General features: G+C 38.4%; 1 protein-coding gene across 1 annotated transcript; it reads right to left on the bottom strand.

Moving 5' to 3' along the window:
• Positions 1–784: 784 nt before the first annotated feature.
• Positions 785–26,664, bottom strand: TSPAN3 (tetraspanin 3). The gene is made up of 7 exons (XM_074837037.1): positions 26,490–26,664; positions 13,188–13,379; positions 12,055–12,129; positions 8,221–8,322; positions 6,924–7,076; positions 6,525–6,608; positions 785–1,715 (listed from the first exon to the last, which is right to left on the bottom strand). Exons 1-7 carry the CDS (start codon positions 26,550–26,552, stop codon positions 1,623–1,625), a joined length of 762 nt encoding a protein of 253 aa, XP_074693138.1. The 5' UTR covers positions 26,553–26,664; the 3' UTR covers positions 785–1,622.

The following is a 26,664-nucleotide window of genomic DNA, read 5'->3' as shown; positions in this document are numbered from 1 at the left end:
ACACAATGCAGATAATCCTTAAATTCATGAACGCTTCTAATAGTAGGTTGTAAGGAGGCTTGCTACCACATCCAGGACATTTAATACCAGAGTCCCAGGAGGCCTTTCAGGTTAAGCCAGGGGCATATCATCTGAAACCCACCTTTAGAAATTAATACAGGATTCCAAAAGTATATTTCTACAGCAGTGTAACAATTCTAAGAAACTTAAATCCCCCACAGAATATATTTGCCTTAACAACAGGCTACACATACTAGAATTATCTTTTCTTGAGTGATGTTTCTTCAGGTATTTGAGAATATTATGTTGATGTCAGTTTGGCTGAGCATGTCTACTTTGCATGATAAAGCACATAAGCAACCGGTAGAAATCCTGAACATTCTTGGCTTCTGCAAAGAAGGAGACAACTGAAGCCAGAGAAAGCAGAGCGGTGACTAAGCATCTGAATAACATAAGACACATTAATGCATAATTAACATACAGCAGTTATAGAGCAGCTATTCATCCCCCCGCTGTTGAGAGGCAATAGATTCTTCCTTAATTGTATTCACACGATGTTAACTTTCCACCAAGTTCAAACAAGATTGTTGTGCTGTGTTTCTGTAGTATTCTTTCAAATAAAAAGGAACAAATATGATACAATCAAGCTTCTACCAAACCTTAAATACAGATCCATTTAAATGAAGCCACTTAAAACCGGTGTTTTCATACTAAAGCTTATGCTTCTACCACACCAGGACTCTGAACAAATACACTGGAATCTTAAAACAGAAAACAAGACATGTTTATAGGGAGGATATACAGAGATTTATTTAATCAGGTTTACTATTTACAGTTGAGATCACTTTCACATAGTACTTTGCTACTCTACATGGCTACATTGTTTCCAAACCAATATAAGATCTACAGTCTAACAGTTCACTCAACACATAAAATCGCTCTTCATAGAAAAAAGAAATATTTCATTATAGAACAGTAGTGCATACATTATACTCCTGAAAAGCCAGCTTGTATTTTAAACCACTAGCATTTGAAAGAATTGATCTCTGAAGGTCAAAACTGCAGTCACATGATCCTAAAATTTTGGTTAGTCTTTCTTTTACAGTTTTATATATAAAGTGTACTGGACTTCACTTAAGTGTTTTTAAAAAGTGACACTGGTGAGGGGCAAGAGTAAAATATTTTTCTCAAATTAAATACAGCTGGCTTCCTTTGTACAACTTTGGCCAAAAGAGTTTCATGTAGTGAAGGTTTAAGAAATCCTCTCTCTATATGCAAGAATCAGCCTGTTAATGCTTAGAGGTAATCTACCAAAGTAGGCACACATCCTTTGACTTTCATATCAACCAAATTACACTCAACTTGCAAATGGTTCTGAAATGAGAAAGTTTACTAGTATACTAAAACATTTAGGTACATGAATAGCTGGCTAAAACAGTGAAAGTCACAGGTGTGTGTAAAGCTGAGTTGTTTTGCCCATCACCAGTGTACAGTACAGCTGTCCTCATCTATGAAAGGTGAGCTTTGACTAAGCTTAGGGCAAGAAAGCTATTGCAGTAGACCTGGCCCATTCACCTTCCACATGAGTGAGATAAGATTGAACTGTGTGTTCGCATTCTCTTCTAGGCATAGGTTCCACCAGTGATGAGCAGTTCGTAGGCAGGATCCCGACTCCTCCTACATAGTACTATACAGGCACACAACATGCCCAGAAGCTATGGAGGGAAAAAAGAAGAAAACAAGCTGAGTACAAAAGAAGGAACTTCAAGAGATTTAACCTCAGCACATCGTTCAGCATGCTTCGCAAGACTAATTGTCCATAAGGTAAACTGCAACAAATGCATTGTTCTTGAAAAAGCTTCATTTCCTGCTGCAAAAAGCAAGGGCTACAAACTCCAGACTTATTTTCTTGCAAGATTGTCTTGGACATCTTTAACAGAAGTTTTTTTTGGTCAGCTACTTGCATTCTGCCTCAACAATTCAAATGGAAGAAATTACTAATTTCATGAAAGGTACAGATTTAGATATTGTATCTAGTATGAAAATTCAAAGTGAAATTCAAATTCATTAGCGTATAATTTCCATGATGAAAACCAGCAAAACTTTAGAGTTTTTTGAATATTTCACCGCTGATCTCTTTCAAATGCTCAGCCTCTGTTAACATATTAGAAAGCTTAAGTCCAATGTGAATTATTCACATTTAGCATTTTCTTGCTGTTAAAGTTCAGTACCATGACTGTGCTGGCAAGTTTGCCAGGAATTTAAGGTTTGATCACCTTGTCTGTATTTACAAGACTTAAATCAGATGAATGTCATCAGGGATGCAGGGCATGCTATTTTACAGAAGTTGCATGTTTACTGAAGGTAGAATAAAACTGCACCTACTCAAAAAAATCAGGTGGCTTCTAGTACAGTAAGAGACTGTATTGATTTGGTCACATGCATAGAAGCTTATTCACAGATGCAAATATTTAATGAGGCTCCGGTCATAGCTCTGGATGATAAAGCATTACCCAGAAGGTAAACATGTTTCTAAAAAAACAAAAAAGAACCCTGAAAACCCTCTTGAACAGAAAGCAAACAAGAATGAAATGGGTGAGCAGACAACCAAGTGTAAACCTTCTTCCTGATACAGCAAAACCCCAGTGAAAACACAGCACTGGGACAAAAGGAGAATTACTCACTTTTTTTAATAAAGTTTGATGCAAACATCACATGTGTGACAAGTTTTAAAACTAAATGATGGTACATGCAACATAGTACCCAAGTCTGCTGAAAGACTGAAGAGAGAATGTTTTAAAAATCCTAAGCTTAAATAAGCAGTGATTAAAAAGAGGCACGATGAAATTCTAGTATGAATTTTTCATTTCCTAGAAAGGAACAAGCTATAAAGATTAAGAATATTCTTTGTCTGGAGTGCATTATCTGCTTTGGATCTATAGCAGAAACCAGCTCAGGTTCAAAAAAACACATGGAGAGTAACCTAGAGTATGCCACTTCAGGCTCTTGGTAAGAACAGCACCTTTCCTCACTTTCCATCAGTACTTGGGTTCCAGTTCACGTATTAACTCCCAAATATATGTTATATTAATGTCAGAAAAACAGAGTTACATGAGAGAATTCCTCTTCATGGACAGAACCCTTCTAAGTGAAGAATTAATATCCACAATTAAAAAACCCTTAAGTTAAACTTGTGAGATGAAGCATTTATGGTAGTTGCCAGTAGCTACAAAACTCTGAAGAAGGCTCACAGCCTGCAAGTACAGAAACTTCATTATTTTCCCTGTTCAAATCAAGGATAAAATTACAAGTGTGCTGCAGAAAAACACGTCCTGTAGTCATTTGCTGTAATTAATTCTAGCCATGTATTTCAAATAAATAAAAGTAGTTCCATCACATATACAGTTATTCACAAAGATAATCCTGGTCAATGACTCACTTGACATTAAATTTATGTAGTTGTGTAAAATCCAAAACAATCAGGTACTGTAATAAGAACTCATGTAATCAACTTTTGGGTTACTGGTTAAGCCATTTATATCCTTTAGGAGGCCACTGAGCATATTTCTAGAATTCACTGTAAAGACAGAAGTAATCCCCATATTTCAACTTTCTCTACAGAAATTAAGTATGTCATTTTTTAAATTATGCTAGCACATCAAACTTTTTGTAAGGCATCTGATTGTTTCTCTTCAGTTATAGCTTAACATTGTGAACAAAAATACTCTGTCAGTCTGTGTTGAAGGATCCGTACACCCCCCTCTTCAACTTTCAGAAAAGTTTAGACACATCTCCCACAGTCAGGTTTGATTTGGGTTTTTTTTTGTGTGGTTTTTTTTTATTTTTAAGTTTGCCTGCTAGCAGTAACTATATTTTATTTGCTTTCGTCAAACCTGTTTGCCTTTTTTTTGGTACAAAAAAAGCTCACTGGCTGTATACACATGCCAAGCTCAGTACCTTGTAAATGATCACTAACTACAAGAGCTATACTTTAAGAATGAACTCAGCAGCTAATCAAGTAGCACTTTATTCCACTGCAATGCCTTTGCTACCTTCAGTTTGCCTCCTATTTATTAATAGTTCTGTGCTGTCACTGTGGTTGAGACTAGGGAATTATTGCACACTGGAAGATCCCCATGGTAACTGAAACATGAATATACCAAAAATTACTTCTATGCAGAAAAGACTAAGCTTTCTACAAATTCCAAGCCTTGCAAAAATTCTCCGTTTCTCAGTCTTTTCACTTTAAAGACTACCGAAGGGTACATTTGTTCCATGTAAGCTGTTAGAGGTAATGAACTTTGGACACCTTACTGCATAACATACAAAGTAACAATCAGTTCAGAGCGGACTCTGCAGTGAGTATAGGAAAGGTAGTAAAAATCACCAAAAGGTAAGGAAAACATAATCACTCCTCTTAAGTTTACAAGACACGACCTCAGTTACAGGTCATCTGTTGAAGTTTCCATTCTTACCTCCACATCAATTATCACACAGGCTCTTTTGCAGAGAATGAGGCTAAGTACATTCTTAAATTCTGTGTTACAAATAAGGGGATGTCACAACTTAAGACATAGGTTGCAGGAGATAAATAACAGTTTGAATACTGTTTAGAATCAACTTGAGAAAAACTAATGTCTTTTTAAAACATGTGACTTTACAACCATTTGAACTGTGAAGCAAAGATACAAGAGTATGACCTCTGATAGACTAAATGTGATTACCACTCAGTGCATATTACTAGACAGAAATTTCAAGGGTATTCCAAACACCCTGTATTCTCTATTTTCTATTCATTTTCTGAACAGGTATCACATAGCTTGTTTTAACTTTAAAGAAAAAGATTTCAAGATGCTATACTGCAGCATTAGCAAAGAAACTTCTCTGATGTTCTTATTTTCTTGACAAGCTGTTTATACAATATGTACTTTCTGCCAGTAGCTGGATTACTGACATGTGGAGACAAATCAAAGAGCACCCACTGCAGAACGGATAATACAACTAACATGTTTGCCTAGAATTGATGAGCCAGGAATAACAGAAGGATGCAAGCAGCCACATTTCCATAGCAAGCACATGTCAGAAAGTCTGGCCCAATCCCAAAGAGGATTATAACTGTGCTGCATTTTGGGGTGGACTCGTTAACCAACCTGCAAACTCCAAAGCTAGAAATAATGTCTCCTCTTGGGATTCAGCTCACCCAGCCTCATAACATACTTTTTTTTCCCTACATAAAAAAAGCTGCCACAGTAATCATGGTTGCAGTAAATACCTTCATTTACATTACACATATTTCAGTGTTCAAGCAGACTAAATATTGATTTAAAAGTTAAGTTTTAAGAATGGCAATTAAAAAAATACCTTCCTTCAAAAGACCAAGCACAGATCTCACCAAATTTAAAGTTCCGTAGCTGAAGTAACCTGGTTCTGGACAGTTCAACAACATTACTGTATACAGTGTTACCTATGAGTAATATCCTTGTAGCATTGAAATAGAAATTTAACCGTATTTTCACAAGGCTGTTTGCAAAAGATTTACCTTCAAACATACAATCCAGCTCAAAAGCTGCTTTTGAAAACAGAAGTACCTAAACTGCCTGACTCAACAGGTACAATGTAATGTTTTCTGAAATAAAATGCTATTAAGGGCACAGAAGTAACTTTGAAACTAGTTTTCACATCTCTTGGGATTCAGCATATGTACTACACTTCTCAGAGGCCATAACACTTGCACCATATTTGATTAATGTACTAAGCCTGCCAAATTGATGCACAAACTTCCAATTTTACAGACATGTTTAAAAGACAGTCCTAGTCTTTTTTAAAAGATCTAAATAAATACTGCGATACGCATCAGTCTATTTCCTCAGTTACTTTTTATGACCAGGGTAACTAACAATTAAGGTTCATGTGGGAGACAGCCTGTTCCCAATTTTAAGTAGGTAGGCTCTCCAGTTTAGAACCTCTTTTTTTACTTAAGTCCAGAAACCAAGAAATCTGCAAGACACAATGCAAAGCTCAGCTGAAAAAGAGCAGAGTATGTTATCAAAAACCCTGGTGTACCTCCTGGGTGGTCCTGACATTATTTGCATGCCATGAAGCACAGTTAAGCTGATGTACCTCTAAAATGGCATGAAGTACTAGCTATCTGCTTTAAAGTTGGAAATCAAACACTATGCAAATTCTTCACGTGTTAAATGCTATCAGAGCACATTCATGATACTTCCATACTTGAAGAAGTTTCCCATTTACATTCCAGTAGATTACTGCATGTAACATTGACTGTTCAGCTATCTTCAAATCTAATAGAGTATACATGCACATAGCAGTAGCTTTTAGACCCCACATGGTTGAGAAGTTCTGTGTTAAAGCATTTAGATCGTTTTGACTGATGTGCATTTATCCCCCAAACCAATCGAACAGGGACTAAAGCTGTCATCATCCTGTGCTTAGCTGTAATAACCTGGACAGCAGTTTAGAATTTCATTTGAGAAAAAAGTTACAGCTAAGGAATATTCTCTTACCTGAATAGCAGCAAATGCTAGTGCTGCCCAGATGACATACATCATGATCTCCTGAAGCTTCTTTACAACCAGAGCCTCACACCCCTGAAACAAGCAGACTTCTTATATATCCATCTGGCAACCACATTTAGGCACACCAAAACCACCCCAAAAAGCATCAAACAGGGCAGAAAGATAATCCAAATACTAAAAAAAAGTCATTACTTAGTGTATCACAGATGAAAAAAAGTTTTTTCCTCTAAAAACCATGTTTATTTCCTGTTAAAGCAAATACCCCCAAGACTTCATGCTCCCACTAAAAAGAAAACAAAATGATTTGTCAGCAAAAGCACAGAGCTACATAAGTAGCTGTCTTTTGTCTGTCTCTGGGTGTCTTTGGTCTGTCTTTGGCTGTCTTACCTCAGAATAAAGGTCCATTGGGTGGGTCAAACTGCCAGTACAATTGCTGAGGGCTGCTTTGCAACAGCTAAGCGGCACGCTGTTATTTTTAGTTTGTTTGAACCAGACAGTATTCTCCCAGTCTGAATAGTTATGGATTCCACAGCAGCGCAGCTGAAAAACATGCAGGTAAAGAGTCAATGTGTTTATCAGTCAAGAAGTGAGATGAAACAGCAATTCTAATTGCAATACCAAGAACACAAGTGTATTAAGATTAGGCTACCTTAGTTACCTGAGTAGCACAAATTATTTGACATTTACTTAAGCAAATCATAGACTGAGCATATTGTAAAGGGGCCTATAAGCCTGAAAACATTTAAGATACTCCTTACAAAATGCAGACTTGAAATTCAAGTTCTTGGGGAACATTTGACAACCCACTTTTTCCTCACGCCTCCCAAACAAGACAAAAGCTTTATTTTTGGCTTAGAACACCTCTATCCTTAAAGCTCACAACAGATGCTTGAAAAAAACCTTTGCTTTCTGGACATAGTCCTGGCACGAACCAGTTTGCTCTTCTCACAGAACTGTGGTGCAGAATTAAAGTTCATTTTATATAGTCATATGCCTGTGTGGCCACGTAGAAAGCCTTCAGGAATGAACCAATTAAATACACACAGTTCCATTCTGCTGAGAGCTTATACTCTACCGCAGTCCTCAGAGCTTTATTGTGTACAGTGCAGCCTCAAACAGAGGTACTGCCCTAAGTGTCAATTTACCAGCTTCTTGCCTTTCTCCCTTTTAGGAAGAATTTTAAGCAAGGTATGAATTAGTAGTATCACCGACTTAAATACATGAGACTTTTAACATGTAAATGTTAGACGACTTTTTAAGTTGATGCAATTGTAAGAGTGTTGAAAGCTCCTGAATATTCCTTAAGTCTGATCGGTTCTTTTAGCTTCAAATCCAGAAACTTGCAACACTAGCTTTCAGCTAGAATCAAGAACACTTTTTTCCCTCAGCATGTTCTAGATAAATATGTGCAGATGTGAGAACATTTTCCAATGGAATATTGCAGAAAAATACTTAAGTACTCAATATTTGAATCCAAACACTGATTCACAGATAGCCAATCACACAGAACGCATTGCCCTATCAACAATGCCATAATTCTACTCATTTTAACCAAGTTAAGCTATTTATTGACCAACCAGCTCTTTCCTCGATTTGTCAGAATGGAGAAAGATATGCTACACAAGTAGGAGTGGAACACAGCATCTGGGTTTTAAGGACAGAAAGGACTGCCTCACAGTCTCACCTGCCTCTGTACATAGTCAATAGCACGACTGGCTGCATCAGGATTTGTCCCATTGTATCCATTGTATACTTTCCGAATGCTGTGATCAACTTCATCCTCCACCTGCGAAGTATTAGGAAAGCATCTGCATTAGCACACCAACAGAAGCAGTACAGGTCTAGGTAAAATAATTTCACCCCTACTTATAGCAATTCAGAAAACCAAGGCAACCCCCTAACATCTGAAATTAGTATACTTTGGTGGTACAGCTCCTTAAACTTCTAATGACTTTTGCAAAGGTGCTGCTACCTTGCAGCTAATGGACAAGAAAAAAACCAAGCAGCTATCTTCCATGAGATTTTAGACAAAGTAGCTTTGCAATGTATCTCAAAGGAAATTGCTTTTATTATGACACTGTGGCAGACATTCCATGAAGTTAAGGGCTCTCCATAAGGGCTTGCATTCACCTTTCCACTTCCTCCTACTCCTTCAAAGTTCCAAGCCAAAACCAGTATAACCATCTGGGCTAACTCGTTCTATTTGGGACCACAAGGATATGAGTAAGTCATACCACCTGCTCTTCCCATTCTGCTTGAGGCACAGGTAAATTCTCAAAGATGAGATCTTTTGGCTGACTTTTCTACCCTACAAGTGACAAAGGTCTCTGTTCAGTCCCAGTCCCTCTGTGCCTCCCTACTTTGAGAAACGCTGATGGCAGTACACTGTACATAGCAACAGCTACTGGAATAGCTCCTAAAGCTACTGCAGATGAGTCAAGCTGCTAAAGATGCTGTCAAGTACATGTGTTAGAAATGGATGCCACCCAAGAATCATCACTTGTCCCCCAAAAGGCATCTTATAATGCCCATTTTGGAGGAAATCTTACTAGAACCTTTTAAGTAGTATGTTTCACTGTAAACTGTTACTTAAATGCACAAAAAGTCTGGTGTAACTAAACATTTGTACAATAGTAACATTAGAGGAAAAAAAATCAATTCAGAACTATCACTTTCAACAGGAATTACATGCAAGGAATGTAATCTTAGGGCTGAGCAATAACTAAACATACATATTCTTTAGATTTCCAAGTTACAGTAGGAAGGTCTTGCTAACACATCACTCCCTTAACTTCTTTAAAGAAGAATATTCCACAGCAAGAGCACAAGCTTCACTCCCCCCCCACCCGAGAATGCTGGCTATCTTTACAAGTAAATCAGTATCAAGACAGATATGAATAAAAGTCAATTTAGCCTGCACAGGCAACTTGTCTCATACTAGTTTAAAATCAATTATTTGATGATTTAACTAATGTGATTTACAACTCTGATTCATATAACAAAACAGCTGTTCAATTTGTCATATAGGTTTTTAAATAATTTATTTCAGTGCTTGCTTGTATATCATTTGGCTTATGGCTCAATTAGGGCAACATTACACCCGAAAGCCATGCAAATTACATACAATGCAAACAGAAGTCACTAGCTCCAGCTAACTGGCAGGTTTTATGAAAAATGAAGAGAGTGAACTACTCCACCCAGGGGAAAAAAGCCACTAAGTCCTCAAGCAACTGACAGCCTGTTTAATCCCTACTGCCATTTACAAAAAGCCTTACTTTCACTGACAAGGACCAATGCTAGCAGATTCTGCAGCAGGTCAGTATCACAATACGCCCTAGGCACGCCTCACATTGTTCTGAAGGACTACGAGTCTGAACTGGATCCACACATGCAGGTTTACAGGCATGTTGGAAAATTAAGCGATGTCAAGATCAGTCATTCTATCTTAAAAGGGCACAATACCACTTTCTTGAGACATTATCCTCAGTCTCACTTGGTACCAACAGTTTTGATGAACAACTGCTATGACTTCAATCTTTACTTTTGTTTGTAAAGTTTTGTTTGGAAGTTTCTACAGTTAACACTGAAGTAATTCTAACACAATTCAGGTGCCTTTTTTAAAAAAAACAAACAACACACAAAACCAAAAACCCCACAGATCTATACATGCCATGTCAGAAACACGAGAACAAAATTAGAAAAGCACAGAGCTGCCTTATTTATCCTGGCAAAAATAATCAGAAATCTAAGCAGATTTCACCTCCCAGCTCACTGTTAATAAATTTAAGTTATTTCTGACACTTCTGCTGCACTTGGAAACAATAGCTTAAGATGCTAAGTACTGCAGGATAGTAGAAAACTGTCATTTTTAGCAACAAAATCTGTCTGTCCTTTCAAAAGACTTAAGATTTAGTTTTTGAATACTGACTCCCACAAATGTCTTACTGTAAGATGATGCCACCATCAAAAAGAGCCTACCTTCCCTCTTCCCCCAAGCTCTGACCCTGCATTACCTACAGCTGTGAAACTGTATGGTAGCAAGACAGAAATGAGAGACATGCAGCTGGGACCAATCCAATTTTCAAGTGTTTGATTTCAGATGGGCTAGGGAAGAAAGATCTATGCATCTGCTTTTATCTGCTCTGAATGCTGTCAACCGGAAAAGAATAAGCCACTTTAAGATGGGAACACAGAAGAGAGTAGGATGACCACAGCTTAGACCTGCTCAGATCCACGGTAATTCCTGAATAACTATACTGTAATACACTACACTTCTGCAAGTACTGGAGCAGAAGGCAACCATTCAAGTTAACATGTAAGAACTCAACATGTTCCCCATTCTCTAGGAACTGTACTGCTCTCCTCAGTTGCGGACTACTTCCACTACATGTTAACATGTCCCACATAATCTTCTCAGTGCATGGCCAAGATGCCAGAAATCAAATGCAGACCATGAGAAAAAGATGAATTTAAGCATTACCAATAGAGCATTTTCTGTTGAAGCAACCTATTGTAACTATTAAGCCAGATTTATCATGTATAGTTCAAGGTCCTCTCGTTAGCTGCTTACTCAAGGGAGCCTTCCGTTGTAAGTTTTTTACTTAATGGTTGTCTCACCATTTCTTCCAGGATAGCAGGAGAGAATACTGAGCTAGTAAGACCTGGGCTGTTTATATACACACAGAAGACCAAAGAAAGGTAAATGGTGTTATAGTTCAGCTTCCTATTAAGATATCACTGGAGAGTCCTATAATGTGATCATACTACACATCACAGCTAAAAATGCCTTTTCTGCTAATTTTTTGGCAAAATTTAGATGTAGACATAATAAAAGCCATTGAAACTGTGCAAGTTAGAAATTTCATTTCTTCAAGCTACATTATGGTATCTCTAATACCACATGGTATATTTCTGCCACATATTATGCTGGTAGAAACACAATTAATTTAATTTTTCTGGTCCTGTTTCTTAACTTCCATTAAACAAACAGTGGGAGAAGTCACAGTTTCTTTAGCCATAACCCTTGTCAACAACCTGTATAAATCTAGACAGTATACATTAACACATTCAATCTATTTGATTTTATTATTATGCAGTGTTAGTTTGTATACCAAAACACAAGATGACATTTAAGTTACTGCATATCACAACAATATGCCCTATGTTCAAATATTGTGCAACCTAAATCATTCACAAAGTCAAAGCGTAAATAAATTTGAAGACCATCTGGAAAATGGAATGGTACCGATTACCTTGACTCCCCTCTACTCTTCAACTGTTAATGATATATTCCAGCTAGCTTTTTGCCTCTAAGAAAACTTTTTGCTTTGCTTTGAAGAATACTGATGTTCTAAAAATTTAAGATATTGATATCTCAAATTAACCCACTTAGAGGTTTGGTTTTATTCCCTTTAATACCCATTAACAGTTCTACAGAACCAAATACAGTAAAGACTAGACCTCAGTATTTTGGTCACAGTTTACAACCAAACATTTACTGAAATTGAGAAGTTATTACCTTTGCTCTGTAGATGTAGCCAAGAACCACGACCACAACTTCAGTGATAAAAACCAAGAGCAGGATGATCACAAACTGTAAAATACAAATCAAGAGTGTTTGTGCAAAGAGGTTTACCCATTTAGTCTCTGAAAGTCACCATACAGATTTTGCTATTTAAAGTATTTTTTCAGGTGAGGTTTTGATTTTACAGATAACTTAAAAGCAGACATTTAAGTTGACCAAATGAGCTCAGTATTAACTTCATTCAAGAAGCTTCAGTGTTCAGAGCTTCACCAAGTAATAAGCAGCTGCCCAGCCAGTCAAGTGCATTAGGACTGAAAACACCATGCCAGAGTGCTTTAATCAAGTGCTTCTTTCAATCTTCTTTCTGTTAGATAAATAGGAATGTCACATCAAAGAAACTACCCAGGCTGTAACTAAGAGTGGTAGATGGACTAAGGGCACATTTCTTCAGATTAAGCCCTGTAACAACTGACAGACACAGCAAGCTATGCATTTGCCTTGGTATATTTAAGAGCACTTTTAAAATAAACTGTTAAAAAGTCTACACTGTATCCAACGAAAAAAAACCCCACCAAAAACCCTGTGGAGACAGTTTAAATGCTGGCCTCTCTTCTCTCCTACCTAATTCTCAAGCTGAAATTACAGTTAAAATGCTTGGAAACACATGATACAAAATACTACAGTGTCCAAATTAAGCCATACAGAAAAATACTGAAGTATCATAACAACCCTCAGTCAACCTTGATGCAAGATACTTAAAACAAGAAGGCCCCTAGCTCACCTTTCTCTCTATCCAATTTCAGCTTTTCAAACAGAACAGATAAAAATGAGATTTAAAAACTGTTATGACTTAATGATATGGTTTTACATTTTTTAAACAAGATGACCACAGTTCTAAAAAAGGTAAAACTGAGGAGCCTACCTGCTGCCAGAACCGGCTAATTTAGCACCATTATTTAGAACAGAAAATTGAAATGAGATGTTCACAACAAAATAAGGGGAAAACATATAAGGCCAAAAAATAAGATTAGAACAAACTTTAGAAAATATTTCAGAAGTTTATTAAAAGGGAATGCAGCCAAGTATACAACAGCCAAACATCATCATATAAAAACTCTGCAACTTACCGTAGCAAGTCCACAGCGACTTTCTCGAATTGTTGCACAGCACCCAATAAGTCCAATAATAAAAAGAAGTGTTCCCACAGCTATGATAATAACTGCTGGAATTAGTGTGTAGACATCTTCAAAGAAGTGATCATAGTCATCATATGTGATGAACACATAGGCTCCCACGTAGCACAGTATGCCTGCTGCTGCCTACAATACATACAACAGCATGGTAAATTGCTTTGAACACCAAACCCTCCTTTCAGCAAGACTACTTTACAACAATTATTTTATTGAACACCGTAAAGTAGTCTTCCTCAGAATTCAGATTTTTAAAAATTTAGACATCTTTGAAAGGTCACAGCATATGTTTATTAGGAACAACTCGAACGGAGTCTAGCCAGTAGTTTTCAAACTGCATTTAATCTAGGCAGATTTAGCTTTGACTACACTATGGGAGTCTTCTGAGGCATGTAGTCAAGAAATGAGGGTAACCCTGCTATGAACACCAAAATCTTCCTCCCTGTTCTCAAACACTTCCTTCCTATGCTGTAAACTAAAACCTTCTACACAGTCTAACACTTACAAACTCATGCTTTTGAGAACAGGATTCCAGCTCGTCCAAGCAGCAAATTATTTGCTATTCAACAGCTTTTCAGAACACGTACGCAGTCCTTTAATCTGCCATTACTTACCTAATACTTAGTCTTCTATTTCACTCATTACTACCTATGATTTAACGTTAGACAGAATAGATACACACATTGCAAACTTCAACCTTTGCTAGGGAAAAGATGAACTGCTAGAAATAACAGCCTTTCTGAAGTATTCACAGCACCGGAAAATCTGATTCTAACCAACAAAGCAGGTAGGAACAGATATAAACCACCAATTATTAAAAGACAGAACCAAATACCTAGAGACACATACCACAAAACTTTTGAGATGTTCTCAGAAGCATTGTTGTACAAAAATGGTCCATTAAACAAACAAAGTAACTTAAAGTTACTGCAAATAAGACCTGTAGGATGGATCTGACACTATATAGATTTAAAACACTAAGACAAAGCACTTAAATCAATCTGGTATGACCTTACCTCTCTTACAGTTACAGGGATCCCAACACATCAATACCTTCATTAACTTTAAGCTGAGCAGATTTAGTGAAGGACAGACAGCTCTTGCTCGAGGAGCCAGCTAACATACATTTATTTCAAAGGCTCTTATCAATTTTTGCTTTACAAATGTCTTTCACAACTGTCTTCACACTTGCTGCAGAATGACACAGTCCTGCTATACATCTAAATGAAGCATTTGCAATGATGGACAACATAATTTGAATATTTCATGACACTTTTTTGGTGTCCCAATACAAGGCTAAGCTAAACCAATCCACTCAGAAGCTGCAATGACTAAGCTAAGACCTGGGGAATTTAATTTGCATGTTAAGGGCAGCATCCCCATTACAATCCAATCCATACTCTGGGCACAAGAGTTAACTGGAATATTGCTCACTTCAGCTCTGATCTGAGAAAGAACACTGCGGGCTGCCTCCAGCCCTCCTTTCCCACTCAGTGGCCTTGTAACTACCCCTATGCCTGTGTTGCAAAAAGCTGACAGACACACATATAGCTGGTTCCTGTAGCTATAATACTACAAGACTGGGTCATGCTATTGTAGAATCAAAGAATCAATTAATAATTCAGGCCAGGAGGGACCTCAGGAGATAATTTAATCCGATTTCCTGCTAAAAGCAGGGTCAACAATTAATTCAGACCAGGTTGCTCAAGGCTTTGTCTGAAGTCTTGAAAATCTAAGGATGGAGACTCTGCAGCCTCCCTGGGCAACCTGTTCAGTGTGGCACAGAACAAGACAAGCCACAGGACAACTGATACCCAGTATATCAGCACTATTTGCTACAATGTACTAGGTGTACCGCAGTACTACTGCAACTACTTCCTATAAAACAATACTGCATAAATACTACTAGAATAATACTTTACATATGGAATATCCCCTGCAGCACTTTGTTATAGAAACACTACGTCACAGAAAGTAGTATTAAGAGCCAGCTCAAAAGCACCATCCGTTCTGTGTGGATTTGAGCAATGCATTTCACCTCTCTGCCTCTCTTTCTGCAGTGGAGGTAAGTGTGTACTCCACAGGAATCTTAAAAGCATCCAGGAGGCTCACATTCATCCAATAAAAGGTGCCATAGAGATACAATGGTAATGAAACCGAAAATTCAGTAACAAAGACCAACAGCAAGACATCTTCTCCAGACAAGAAAATCTGAAGTGAACAAGCCATTACAAAATCGCCCCTTTGCACAAAAGATGTTGAAATGTTAATCCAACTACACAAATCCTGCCATGTTAGGTACAACATGGCAAAATGCAGACATACAATTTCTGTACACAAAGCAAAGATTCAAAGTAGTGTCACTGAACAATGGAATTACATTAACTGTTGCCTAGCAATGAAGCATGTGAATGACAGGACAGTGATGTAATCTCCCATTTCTAAGAACTAAAATGCCTGTTAGAAATATGGTATATTGCAAGGTGGCAGATGAAAAAACACAGCTGTGGCTGGCATTAGGCACAGAAAACAGACCACAAAATTGAAATCAGAACCATTTGTGAACCCCTTTATCCTTCTCTGTCGTGTGAAATTTAAGCAGCTTCCTTCTTCACTAAGAAAAAATCTGGTTCATAAACTGCATGAGCACATATATTTAAAGAATATTTGAAATAAAAAAGGGTAATCTTTAAAAAAAATTGTCTACAGATATTAGCTTTCCTTCCCTGCTTCAAGAAGCATACACATTTTACGAAACTCTGCTCTTCCAATATCATGCCAGACAAGATGAGTTTGACAAGTATAAATATTGTCTCAGAAACTGACTTGTAAAAAAAATAATATTTTGTAATTACTATTGGAAAGGCAGATTTTTCTAAGACTTCTCAGATTAAAGCATCCTCATCTGAAGACTTCACTAAATCCTTTCCATAATGACTAGTCAGCCACGACAGCACTTGACCTTAGGTTTCGCTTTGGAAGAATGTTGTGGAACTGGTGTTTCTCTGGAAGAAGCTACAGAATTATGGGAACAGCAGTGTGCATTCATATGTCTATAAACCTTACACTAGAGTAATGAGGAAGTTGACAAAGTGACCATACCCTTAAAAATTACTGCGCTCCGTTCCTCAGAAACACTTCAAGTAATCTTCAGGGGGAAAAAAAAACCCCCAGAAAGTCCTGAAAGCAAAGGTGCCTTCTGGAGCTTTCACAAGTTTTAAAGCTATGAAGATTAAAACTCCTTTCCTGTGTATCACAGTCTAACACTATTTTTGAACAGGTACAATACCTAGTCTATCACAGAACAATGAAAACAACAACACTACCCAGTTAGTTTATAGGAACACAAGTTTCCTGTGCCTTCCCTTTTCCTTTCATATCACCACCACAGGATGCTTAGCGTTTTCTTCAGCCTGTCTCTAAACCAGGAAGGGGTGAGGTCTCTAAATCAGCATTTTAGCTGGGATTTGGAATGTGCTTTTCAAGCAATCCTTTTTGCTCATCTTCTGATGATTTTCACTTACTACCTCCTAGTTTGCATCAGCGAATAGTCTTAGGAGTACGTAACAGGACTCATTTTGGATGAAACTAGACCAGAAGATGAGTGCATCTACTGTGCTAACTGCTGACAGGTGTTCAGCTGATGGGACCAGACTAGCCTGAGGTCCTTCCTCCCTCCCCACAACTCAGTAGTTTCAACATCCACATCTGGACCTCAGCACAATGCATTTTGTTTTACCTCCACAGTATCATGTGGTATGTTAATGTAAATAAAGCATAAATATTGTAACAACAGATAAAGACAAAGAGCTAGTCTTACCTACACAAAGTATGCAATCTACATTGATCAGTGCTGCACCAGTTAAACTGACATTACCTGTTGCAATCCAAGAATAAAGTAGAACCCAAGAATAAAGCATGCTTTTAAAAAGAAAAAACCAAAATTAAACCCCAAAACAGCACCATGCGCTTAAATAATTTACTTCTCAAAAAGGGAATCATCTAGAGAAACTGACGTATCACAAGTAAAGACACAAGGATAATTAAAAAAATCCAAATCTCAGTGCTTACTATCCTGCAGAGTAAACAGTAAATCTGCAGAAGTCTGAACTCACTCAAGTCAAAGATATTTGAATAAAAAGCTACCATATTTACAATCATGCATTTCCCATCATTAAATGGAAGCCAAATACATGAACTGCACACAGTTCAAACAAGTCTTTGATAAACAGGGCTTGAAGGCAGAATTCTAGAACTTGATCTGCTCAAGGCTCTGAATAGAGATGGCAGCAGCTTCAGAATGTGTGCCAGGTCACATGCATGCTCTAGGGAGATGACTGGTTATTCAGCATTCACACATCCTTTCAGAGTTGTTTGCATCTGACTTGTAGTACTGAACCTGAAGTGGCATACTCCTATTTCAGGATGAATTAACCTTTAAAAAGACTGACAAGGCAAGTATAGTCAACGAAGCCAGTTTGTTGCAAAAGGCTTGAACAATCAGACATCTTTTTCATCAGAGGAAAATTTAAAAGATACAGAGACCTCTTGTAGTTCAGAAAAAGCTTGATATTATTGCTTTAGCATGGGCCTCTAAGGAGTTATTAAAAGCCAAAGAAGTATACAAAGAACTGGAGGGAGAATGGGAAAAATCTAATGACACATGCAATGACAAACATCACTCAAAGCATTATAGGAAAGCATATTTACAATCTGGGGTTCTTATAGTGAGTAAACTTCCCCCCATCTTTGGGCTGGTATAAAACAGCCTCTTAAGCCCATACCTATTTCACAAAGTCAGCTTTCACCTTTCACATGCATTGAGGTGTATTCAAGGCTACACACTGTCTAGATGCACCCTGAAAGAGTTTCAGGTTTGTTTTGTTGTTGTGATGGTGGGTGGGGTTTTTTGTTTGCAGTTTTTGTTGGTTTTTAATAAGTATGCTGCAAACACACCAAGAACTGTTTTCATGTTTTCGGTAACGCTCACACACTGCAGCAGTTTGAAAGCTAAAATTTTGGCTAGCTAAGATGACAACTGCTAAGATATTTAAACTAGTTGTTTTGTTGATCATTTATTTATCAACCATGGACACTGCAACTCCATTTACAACTACTGTTTCCTTACACTACCCTACTAATGTTGCTCTTAACAGATCCAATGAAAACTTCTCCAATGATTTTGTATCTTTCCAAACTATTGTTCTTCATGTTACTTTTGCTGTTTACTTTGCTACTGAATTTTCTTCACTTTGGGACCACAACAGAACACACACAAAAAGTTTCTGAATTTCTTTTGGTACTCTTAATTAATTAGGCCAAAGAAAAGTATTTGTCCCTTAAGAATCTTCATTTCATTCACTGTTTGAAGAAAAACACATACTCTCTGAACAAGGAAATGAAGGAGGCAGTGAAGTATATGTCAGGAGAAAACACATACACCTGATGTCCAGTTAGATAAAGGAATATTTTACCTTTTTGGTAAGTACACCTACTTATAAATTCCTACTACTGCCAACTTTACCATTGCTGACTGGTAAATTTTGGTATTAATACAGATACCACCCTAAACCCAATTACTGTTCATTCCACTACTAAAACATCTTTCAAGACTGGGATTGTAAAGTACACCTATGGCATACTGCAATAGACCATCTACATTGTCTTTGATAGAAAGAAGCAAAAAAAGTAAGAAAAAAGTCTTCCACACTAACAGTCCCTCACCTTTTCTGCCTGGATCTTGTCCAAGGATCCCAACCTATGCATTGCCCTCCTTACGTTAAACTTCAGCATATCTTTGATCTCACTTACTGCCTCTTCTAGTCTGCAAACATCCTTTTTCTTTTCTTAAAAAGAAATCCCCATACAATTCAGGTGAGATTTTTGAGGGTCTACAGTTACACCAGTTTCATTCTTTGTAACAGTTACTCCCCCACACATACCAACACCTGACCATTTCCTACCCATTAAGTAGGGACACTGGTATTGCAGTTTGACACCCAGTTTTTGGGCTTCTCAGAGCAGTATCTTAAAAAGCGTTTTTTTACAGTACTCCATTATTTGACTTCTACTGTATTGCTCTGACATTTTCAGTTCTCTCCAACACAGCCTGATTACTGGGGTTTGTGTAGTGGAGGAAGAGGGGGAGGTGCACTGGAGTGCACTTTGTGTGGCAGGGTTTTCGGTAGTGCGGGAGGGGGTTACAGCGGTGGCCCCTGTGAGAAACTTCTCAAAGCTCCCCCGACTCCAAGTCAGATCCACCTCTGTGCAAGGCCGAGACAGTTAGTGATGGCGGCTGTGTCTGTGATAACGGATTTCAGAAGGCGAACCTGAGAGGGGGTTGGGGGGACTTGTGAGGAGGCATTACAAGGACACTTATGTGAACACTGAGGTCAGTGGAAAGAAGGCTGAGGAAGAAGGGGAGGTGAACTGGAGTAGAGGACCCCCTCCCCCCTATATCCCGTGGAGAGACGGCAGGGCCACCCCCCTGCCACCCATGGAGGTCACTAGAGGAGCAGAGATCCGTCTGTGGAGAGCCCCAGGACTCTGTGGGAAGCAGCAGCCCCCGCTGTTGTAGTCTAGCACTGGGAAGACTGCAACACGTGGAGGTGACCCACGCTGGAACATCTCGAGAAGAATGCATCCCGTGGGGGGGACTCACGGCAGAGACAGTTTGTGGAGGACTGTCTCCCGTGAGAGGGATGCCACCTGGAGCTGGGGGAAGAACGCGAAAGAGTGCTTTCCTCCCACCACCTTGCAGGAAGAAGCAGCAGACTGACTGTACTCCCCCATCCCCTGCCCCTGGGGCAGAACGTAGAGATACCAGGAACAAAGCTGAGCCGAAAGGAGGGGTGAGGGGAGGTGTTTTTAAGATATGGTAACGCTTCTCACTGTCCCTTTCTGTCTGTTAAGCGTCATTGTTGTTAATGTTTTGAATTAAAGTGATGTCCTTTTTCTTCCCCTAACAAGCCTGCCTTTTGCCGATGTCCATAATGGCTGAGCTATCCCTCCCTGTCCTTAGATTTCTGAGCCTTTTGATTCATTTTCTCCTTCCCAGCTGGGCAGGGAAGGGGTGAGTGAACTGCTGAGAGGCACTCAGTTGCCCTGTGGGCTCAAACCACATCAGATAAAAAGTTTTCCTGATCAGCTAAAGTTTTTCTTTTTAGCTTTCTGTCTTTGAAACTCTAGTTTCCCAGTTTTAACTTCAAAGGCCCTACAGGGTATCTCTGCTATATCTTTGTCTGACACTCTTTTCAGCACTTCACTACTCCATATCTCCTTCTCCACTCCCCTCCAAAACAAATACACACCCATATTTGACGTTATTTTCACTACTTGCTTGAATTGATCCCCATCCACCTTAGAACCCAATGGCTTCCTGACACTATTCTACTTTGTTCTCATCAATAATATCTTAACTGGAACACTGCCTTAAAAAATCCTTTAGAAGAAAACCAGCAATTTCATTCAACTTTGTAACACAGAAATATTTTAAAGGCTTATAAAACATGCCATGTAAAATTCAAGTAAGCCAGACTGCTTTGTCTATACTAGCCAAATTCAATTCTGTAACACTATGCATAAAAACCTCAAATTCAAATGCTTTTGCAGCTAAAGCAAAAGGCTGCTTTTGCATTTGGCATTACCTATTTTAAGTATCACTGATTGCAAAGGCAGTGCACCAGCAGACTATTTTTTTTTTTTCAAACTAGAAGAGATGTCAACAATATAGCCATTCTTTTACACCTATTTGGTCATCAGGGTTGTAACTTGACCTGGCACCCCACTGTTTTCAGATTCCTTGCCCTGCACAAGAACAATAATGATTACTCCATGCTACAAAATTTTGCCAGGTAAAGAGATATTTCAAATTCCACATACTACTCAAAAGATAACACATTTAGCTTTGCAAGTTGTTTTTGCTTCTGTTCTATTTTTAAGCACGAGACCAGATGCAAAAAAATCCTGAAAAATCTCAGGCAAATACTTGAAACTCACCTTGTAAAGAAACTTAAACGATACTACTATGTTACTTAAAAGCAAATTGAAACCTTACCTAAATCAGGGAGGGCCTGGCCCACGTTTGCTATCTGAAAATTCATATCCAAATATTCTAAGAAAAATCAGAGAAGGCACAACACTGAGTCTTAAATATTAATTTTTAAAATAAAAAATTAATTTCATTAATGCATGGGATTCCAAACCATTACACAATCCTGCAATTACACTCCACTACCATAGCAGCAGAAGCACAAAACATTCAACTTGCACATCCACAAGTGACTGTCCTCCAAGACAAAAAAGGCTTCAGTCAAGTAATCCCCAACAGGTAGCCTTTGGGATCATCTGTCAATTATAGTCTTTGATCACCAAAAAACTCTCAAGAAGTTTCTTCATTACCCCAGCTTTTAAAGTCCAGATCAGAAACAATTCTCAAGCTCCCAGTAAAACAGAAAAATTACTTGGCTTATTCCTACATGTAAGGGGAAGTGAGCTCTACTTTCTACTTATTCTTTCTACTGCCAAATTTCAATGAATTTTCCCTTTGCTCCATTTTCTTTCTTCTCTTCTACCAGAAACCCAAAACACACTACATACACACTGATAGCTACAGCTCCTTTTAAAAGATAGCACAGATAGTTCCTCTAAGATAATACTACATAATTTCTAATACTATGGTTACTGTACTGTGGTGAGCATGTATATGTTGCAAAGTGAGCACAGAACTGTAGAAAGCATTCTTGCTGGACAGAACTGAAACCTTGAGACTTCTCTAAACAATCATACCAAAGAATGTTTTATAATAGCTTAGTCAAATGAACTGTAAAATTAATGATTTCAAGTCAGTTAAATAATTGCAAGAGCAACTTAAAAAGTTAGTTCACAACTACTGAATTGAAAGCATTGCAGAAGCAGAGTTAATTCCTTTTCTCAAGGAGGACACAGGTGAAAAAAAACCTCAAAGCAAGCACAGGACATTAGGTACCGTTTTAGCAGAGCAAGCTGTCAGAGCACATATATTCTTCGGAAATATAAAATAGACAGACTCCCTATTCTGAAGGAAGACTACAAGCATCTCCAAGTATTTTATCCTTCTATCCTATATTGTAAACACATTTCCCTAGCACTTTTGTCTTCATCTCATTTCTTCAAACTGCTTTCAACTGAATTATGCATATCACCCGATGAAGCCTTAAATTAAGAGTTCACAAAATAAACACATTTTACGGTAGTCTTTACATATTTGTTCCAGGTAGATTTATTTATTCCTCTTTCAAATCTATGCAGACTTGTACTGTAACAAAAGGTTTTTATGAAAAACATGCTATTCTCAAATACTTTATGATCATCTTTTATTTGTAATTGGTCATATTCAACATTTCATCTTCATCAAAAAATATCTTCTGATTATCAACTATGTATTTTTTAAAGACTACAGCTTAATGTTTTCCTGTCATACCAGTCATTATAATCTTTCTCCACTGAAAAAAACTCCACATATCGCATCCTAAGTCTTGACAGATTGATCAATGTTGGGATTTCCACTCCACCAAAAGTATTTCTGAGAATATATGTACCAAAAGTTTCGTTATTTTATTTCTAAGATGTATTGTCCTTCACATCACAATTATTTCCTATGTAACACCTTTCCTTAAAGAAAAAGACTTAGCATCATCTAAATGAAAATGAAGTCACTAGTTGACCAAATAGATCTTGTGCAAACTTAACACAAAATAAAGGTCAACTGAAGCACTGTTCTTCCTTTGCTATTTATCATATATACTCCAAAACTAATTCATAACAACAAAACACTAGTAAATACATTAATCTGATCTGTACTCTGTATTCCTCTGATCTTTCTATTAACTGCAAGCTTTAACTTATGCTTCCTATCAATGCATTTCTTTGTAAAGTACCTTTGAGCTTAAGCACTCTTTGCTGAATTATCCAAAATTCAAATGTTTCATGCAACATCTTATGCTACTCTTGATGACCGTTCCTCATGATTTTGTTTTCCTGCAGTATTGTGTTTTTAATGCAATACGTGTGTCTACACTAGGATGTACCCGATGCCCGACATCCCTGCAAACACCTCAGCTAAACTGTCAAAGTACCACACCAAAAACTTTGAGAGGTGCAAGAAGCCCATGCAGCTTTCTATATGATAAACTAGCCCATTTTCTTTTAAAAAAAATCCTGTAGTAATTAACGTGTAGGAATGTACAGTTAATGTAAGAATTTAACAGGATGTGAAAAAAGTTCACACAAGACTATACAGAAACAAGATGACTTTTTTATAGTGCCAAATAGAAAATTCAGTAAGTAGCACAAGACTTTTCAAAAGGAGATGAACTTGTACAATCACTGGCAAACCGAGTGGAGTTTGGGTTATTAAAGTCAGCAGTCATAGATAATGAATGAGTGGGTGGGTATGGCTATGACCTGTCAGCCAGCCACATCTGCCTTTTATAGAAGGCTTGAAAGAAGTTCTTAAAGTAAGTTACATCCTAGACTACAGAGTATAACAAAAACATCTCTGCTTTTTCTTCGGCAGCAGAAGTGATAATTTTCTGAACATCTCACATTCGCAACACAGCTACCAAAGCACTCTGAACATTCACGTCCTCCCACAAATATGAGACCCATGGCAGGTGTGGGGTGTCGGGGAAATTATAATTCACTTTGATCAGCTACTGTTGCATAAGTTTCGATAGCAAACTACGCAGAAGCAACTTGCTATTACTACAGATGACCGTGAAGATCATAGAATCATAGAATGGTTTGGGTTGGAAGGCATCTAGTTTCAACCCTCCTGCCATGGGCAGGGACACCTTCCCCTAGACCAGGTTGTGCAAGATGATGATGATAATATATAAGATTTATATACACTACCCTACAGAGACACATTGCATTTATGAAAGCAATTAAAGGAGGTTTCATAGTTACTCAACCAATTATAGGCAGTTTTCTATCGTCAAGTCTCAGTGGAAATCTGAATGATCTAATTATCAAAATTGGAACTACATATGAATGACATGCAAAAGACTTCTGTAACAGCACAGAAGCAATTACATTGTCAACTAGATGGGCACCAAACGTTAACGCACACAGCTCAGTCAACAAATGAAACGTGCTAGATCAAGAGTTGGAATTCTTCTTTCTCTTATGCCATTTAAAAATGAAGATGTACTACTTTTGTTCTTTCCTATTTTTAGCCTATACCTTGCTAAAGAGAAGAAAACCACTGACTTTTGTAATTCTCACTTTTAGAAAGCCTGCCTCATTCCACATGCAGCTTGTGTTCCAGCACAAGCAACCCAGTTACCGATCCACCAAAAAGCTATCACCACAAGTTGACTTCTTAGGCTGGAGACAGTTTACAGAATACCAGATTGGTGACATTTTAATTTGACACAAAGTACATCCTATCTAAATACTATCTGTCCATTTTAAATTAAGACAAGTTTGTCTTTGAAAAAAAGTTATCAAAAATTGTGAAGTACTAGGTTCACAATTACACAAAATAACTTTGTACCCACCACTGTTTAAGCTGAGTAACTGCAAACTTCAATATGCATTAAATTACTAAATGAGCAAATAACAAACAATACCTTTCAAATACATAAAACATGAAAACTATCACTAAGCTGCTGGAGTGGGGAGAAATTGCATACAGAACTTATGTTCGTTTATTCAAAACGGAACCTAATTTGTATCAGCAACTAGAGAAAAATCTACTACAAAATGCCTTCAAGAACACAACTCACAACCACACCTCCAGTCAAAAACTTTAAGTATGACGTAGCAGCTATTAATTAGCTTTTTAAATGCCATTTGCAACTATGCATGTAACAAAAAGCCACACCCAACTAAGTAGATTCCAAACAAACGGCTCTACTAAAAAGGTTGATGTAACCACCTTAAACTTCAAAGATAAAGAATGGAGCCTATACACTTCAGTCAAAATTATAGACTTCTAATATGCACTAAAGTCAAATATGCCTCACATTTACTGCTCATCCCTCTGAACAGCTGTATACACAAGTGCTGGTGAGACTGCACAGATATGCATTTTCCCTGACCACGATTCATTTTTAGGCACCCATGAAAGGCATTCCCTTATAAAAATTTAGACAAGATCATTTATCCTATAACACTTGTTAGATTTCATATGACTTTCAATATTAAATGATGTAGCTATATATAGCCACATTTTAACGTTCTAATATCTCATTACCCACTATTACTTTTTCAAAGCTGAAATCTTTGAACAGCTGGGACAACACATCTTCTGTTCCTGGAGCTGGGATTAGATGTTGAGAAATGCAGTAGCTAAATGCAGAAAAGTAATTCTTAGAAGTCTACAGAATATTCTTTAATTTGATTTCATTTATTTAGAGTTATGTTATTCTGACAAGCCAATTATTACAGTGACTATAAATGCCAAGCTACAGCCTGTATGCCCATCCTGAGAAAGGTCGTTTAGAGCAACCTACTGTTCCACCAACCCGGGTAAGCTTTTGTCTGTCAGCACGACTGTAGTTGTGGGAGGTTTAAGCGATGCATAAATACTACGATGCAACTGTGGTTGCTGGAAGAAGGAAAACATAAGATTTGCTTTTGGACTATGAAGTTTTACATATATCCTAACTTTGCGTTAATAATAGGAGGAAGAAAACGGTGCTCTATACTTACCACTAAGTATTTGGGACAAACATCCTTAAAGTAAAAGGCCTAAAACTAGACGGCCGTAACAGCTCTACAAAAACTAAACCATCAGAGACCTGAAAATCTCAAAAATGCAACTCAAGCTGTATTCAATTACACAAGCGTCTCTGCCTCAAGATCTCTAATGCTCGTTAAACCTTTATTGCCAGGCGACTGAGGCAACAGATTCAGCTTCATCCACCTCCGGACTCTGGGGGGGTGGACTGGGAGGGAAGGGACTGCGCTCACCGCTAAAACACGGGGCCCCGCGAAGGAGCACAAGACACCCGCTAAACAGAAACCGTTTAAATACGAACTGAACCGGCGAGGCGGCGCGGGGGTGCTCCCAACTACTGTTGTACGTGAGCGAGGACCGATAACGGCGAGGCGGCCCGGGCCGAGCCCGGCCCGCAGCGCCCTCAGGGCCGGGCCCCGCGCCACAGCCGGCTCGGGCCCCCCCTACGCGCCGCTGAGGGAGAGGCAGCCCCACGGCCGAAGACCCCGACCCTCCCCAGCCGCCCCCGCGCTCACCCAGAAGATAAGGTTAAGGAAGACCAGGACGGTTTTGGAGGAGGTGATGCCGCATTGCCCCATGGCGCCTGCCACTGCCGCCCCTCAGTCTCCAGGCGCTCGGCTCCGCTCCGCTCCGCTCCCCTCAGCTCGGCTCCGCCGCCGGCCCCGCCCCACGTGACCCAGACAAGCCGAG

This window comes from Strix aluco, chromosome 12, assembly GCF_031877795.1.
Source record: "Strix aluco isolate bStrAlu1 chromosome 12, bStrAlu1.hap1, whole genome shotgun sequence".
Lineage (NCBI taxonomy): Eukaryota > Metazoa > Chordata > Aves > Strigiformes > Strigidae > Strix > Strix aluco.
This window is presented reverse-complemented; position numbering and strand designations above follow the sequence as displayed.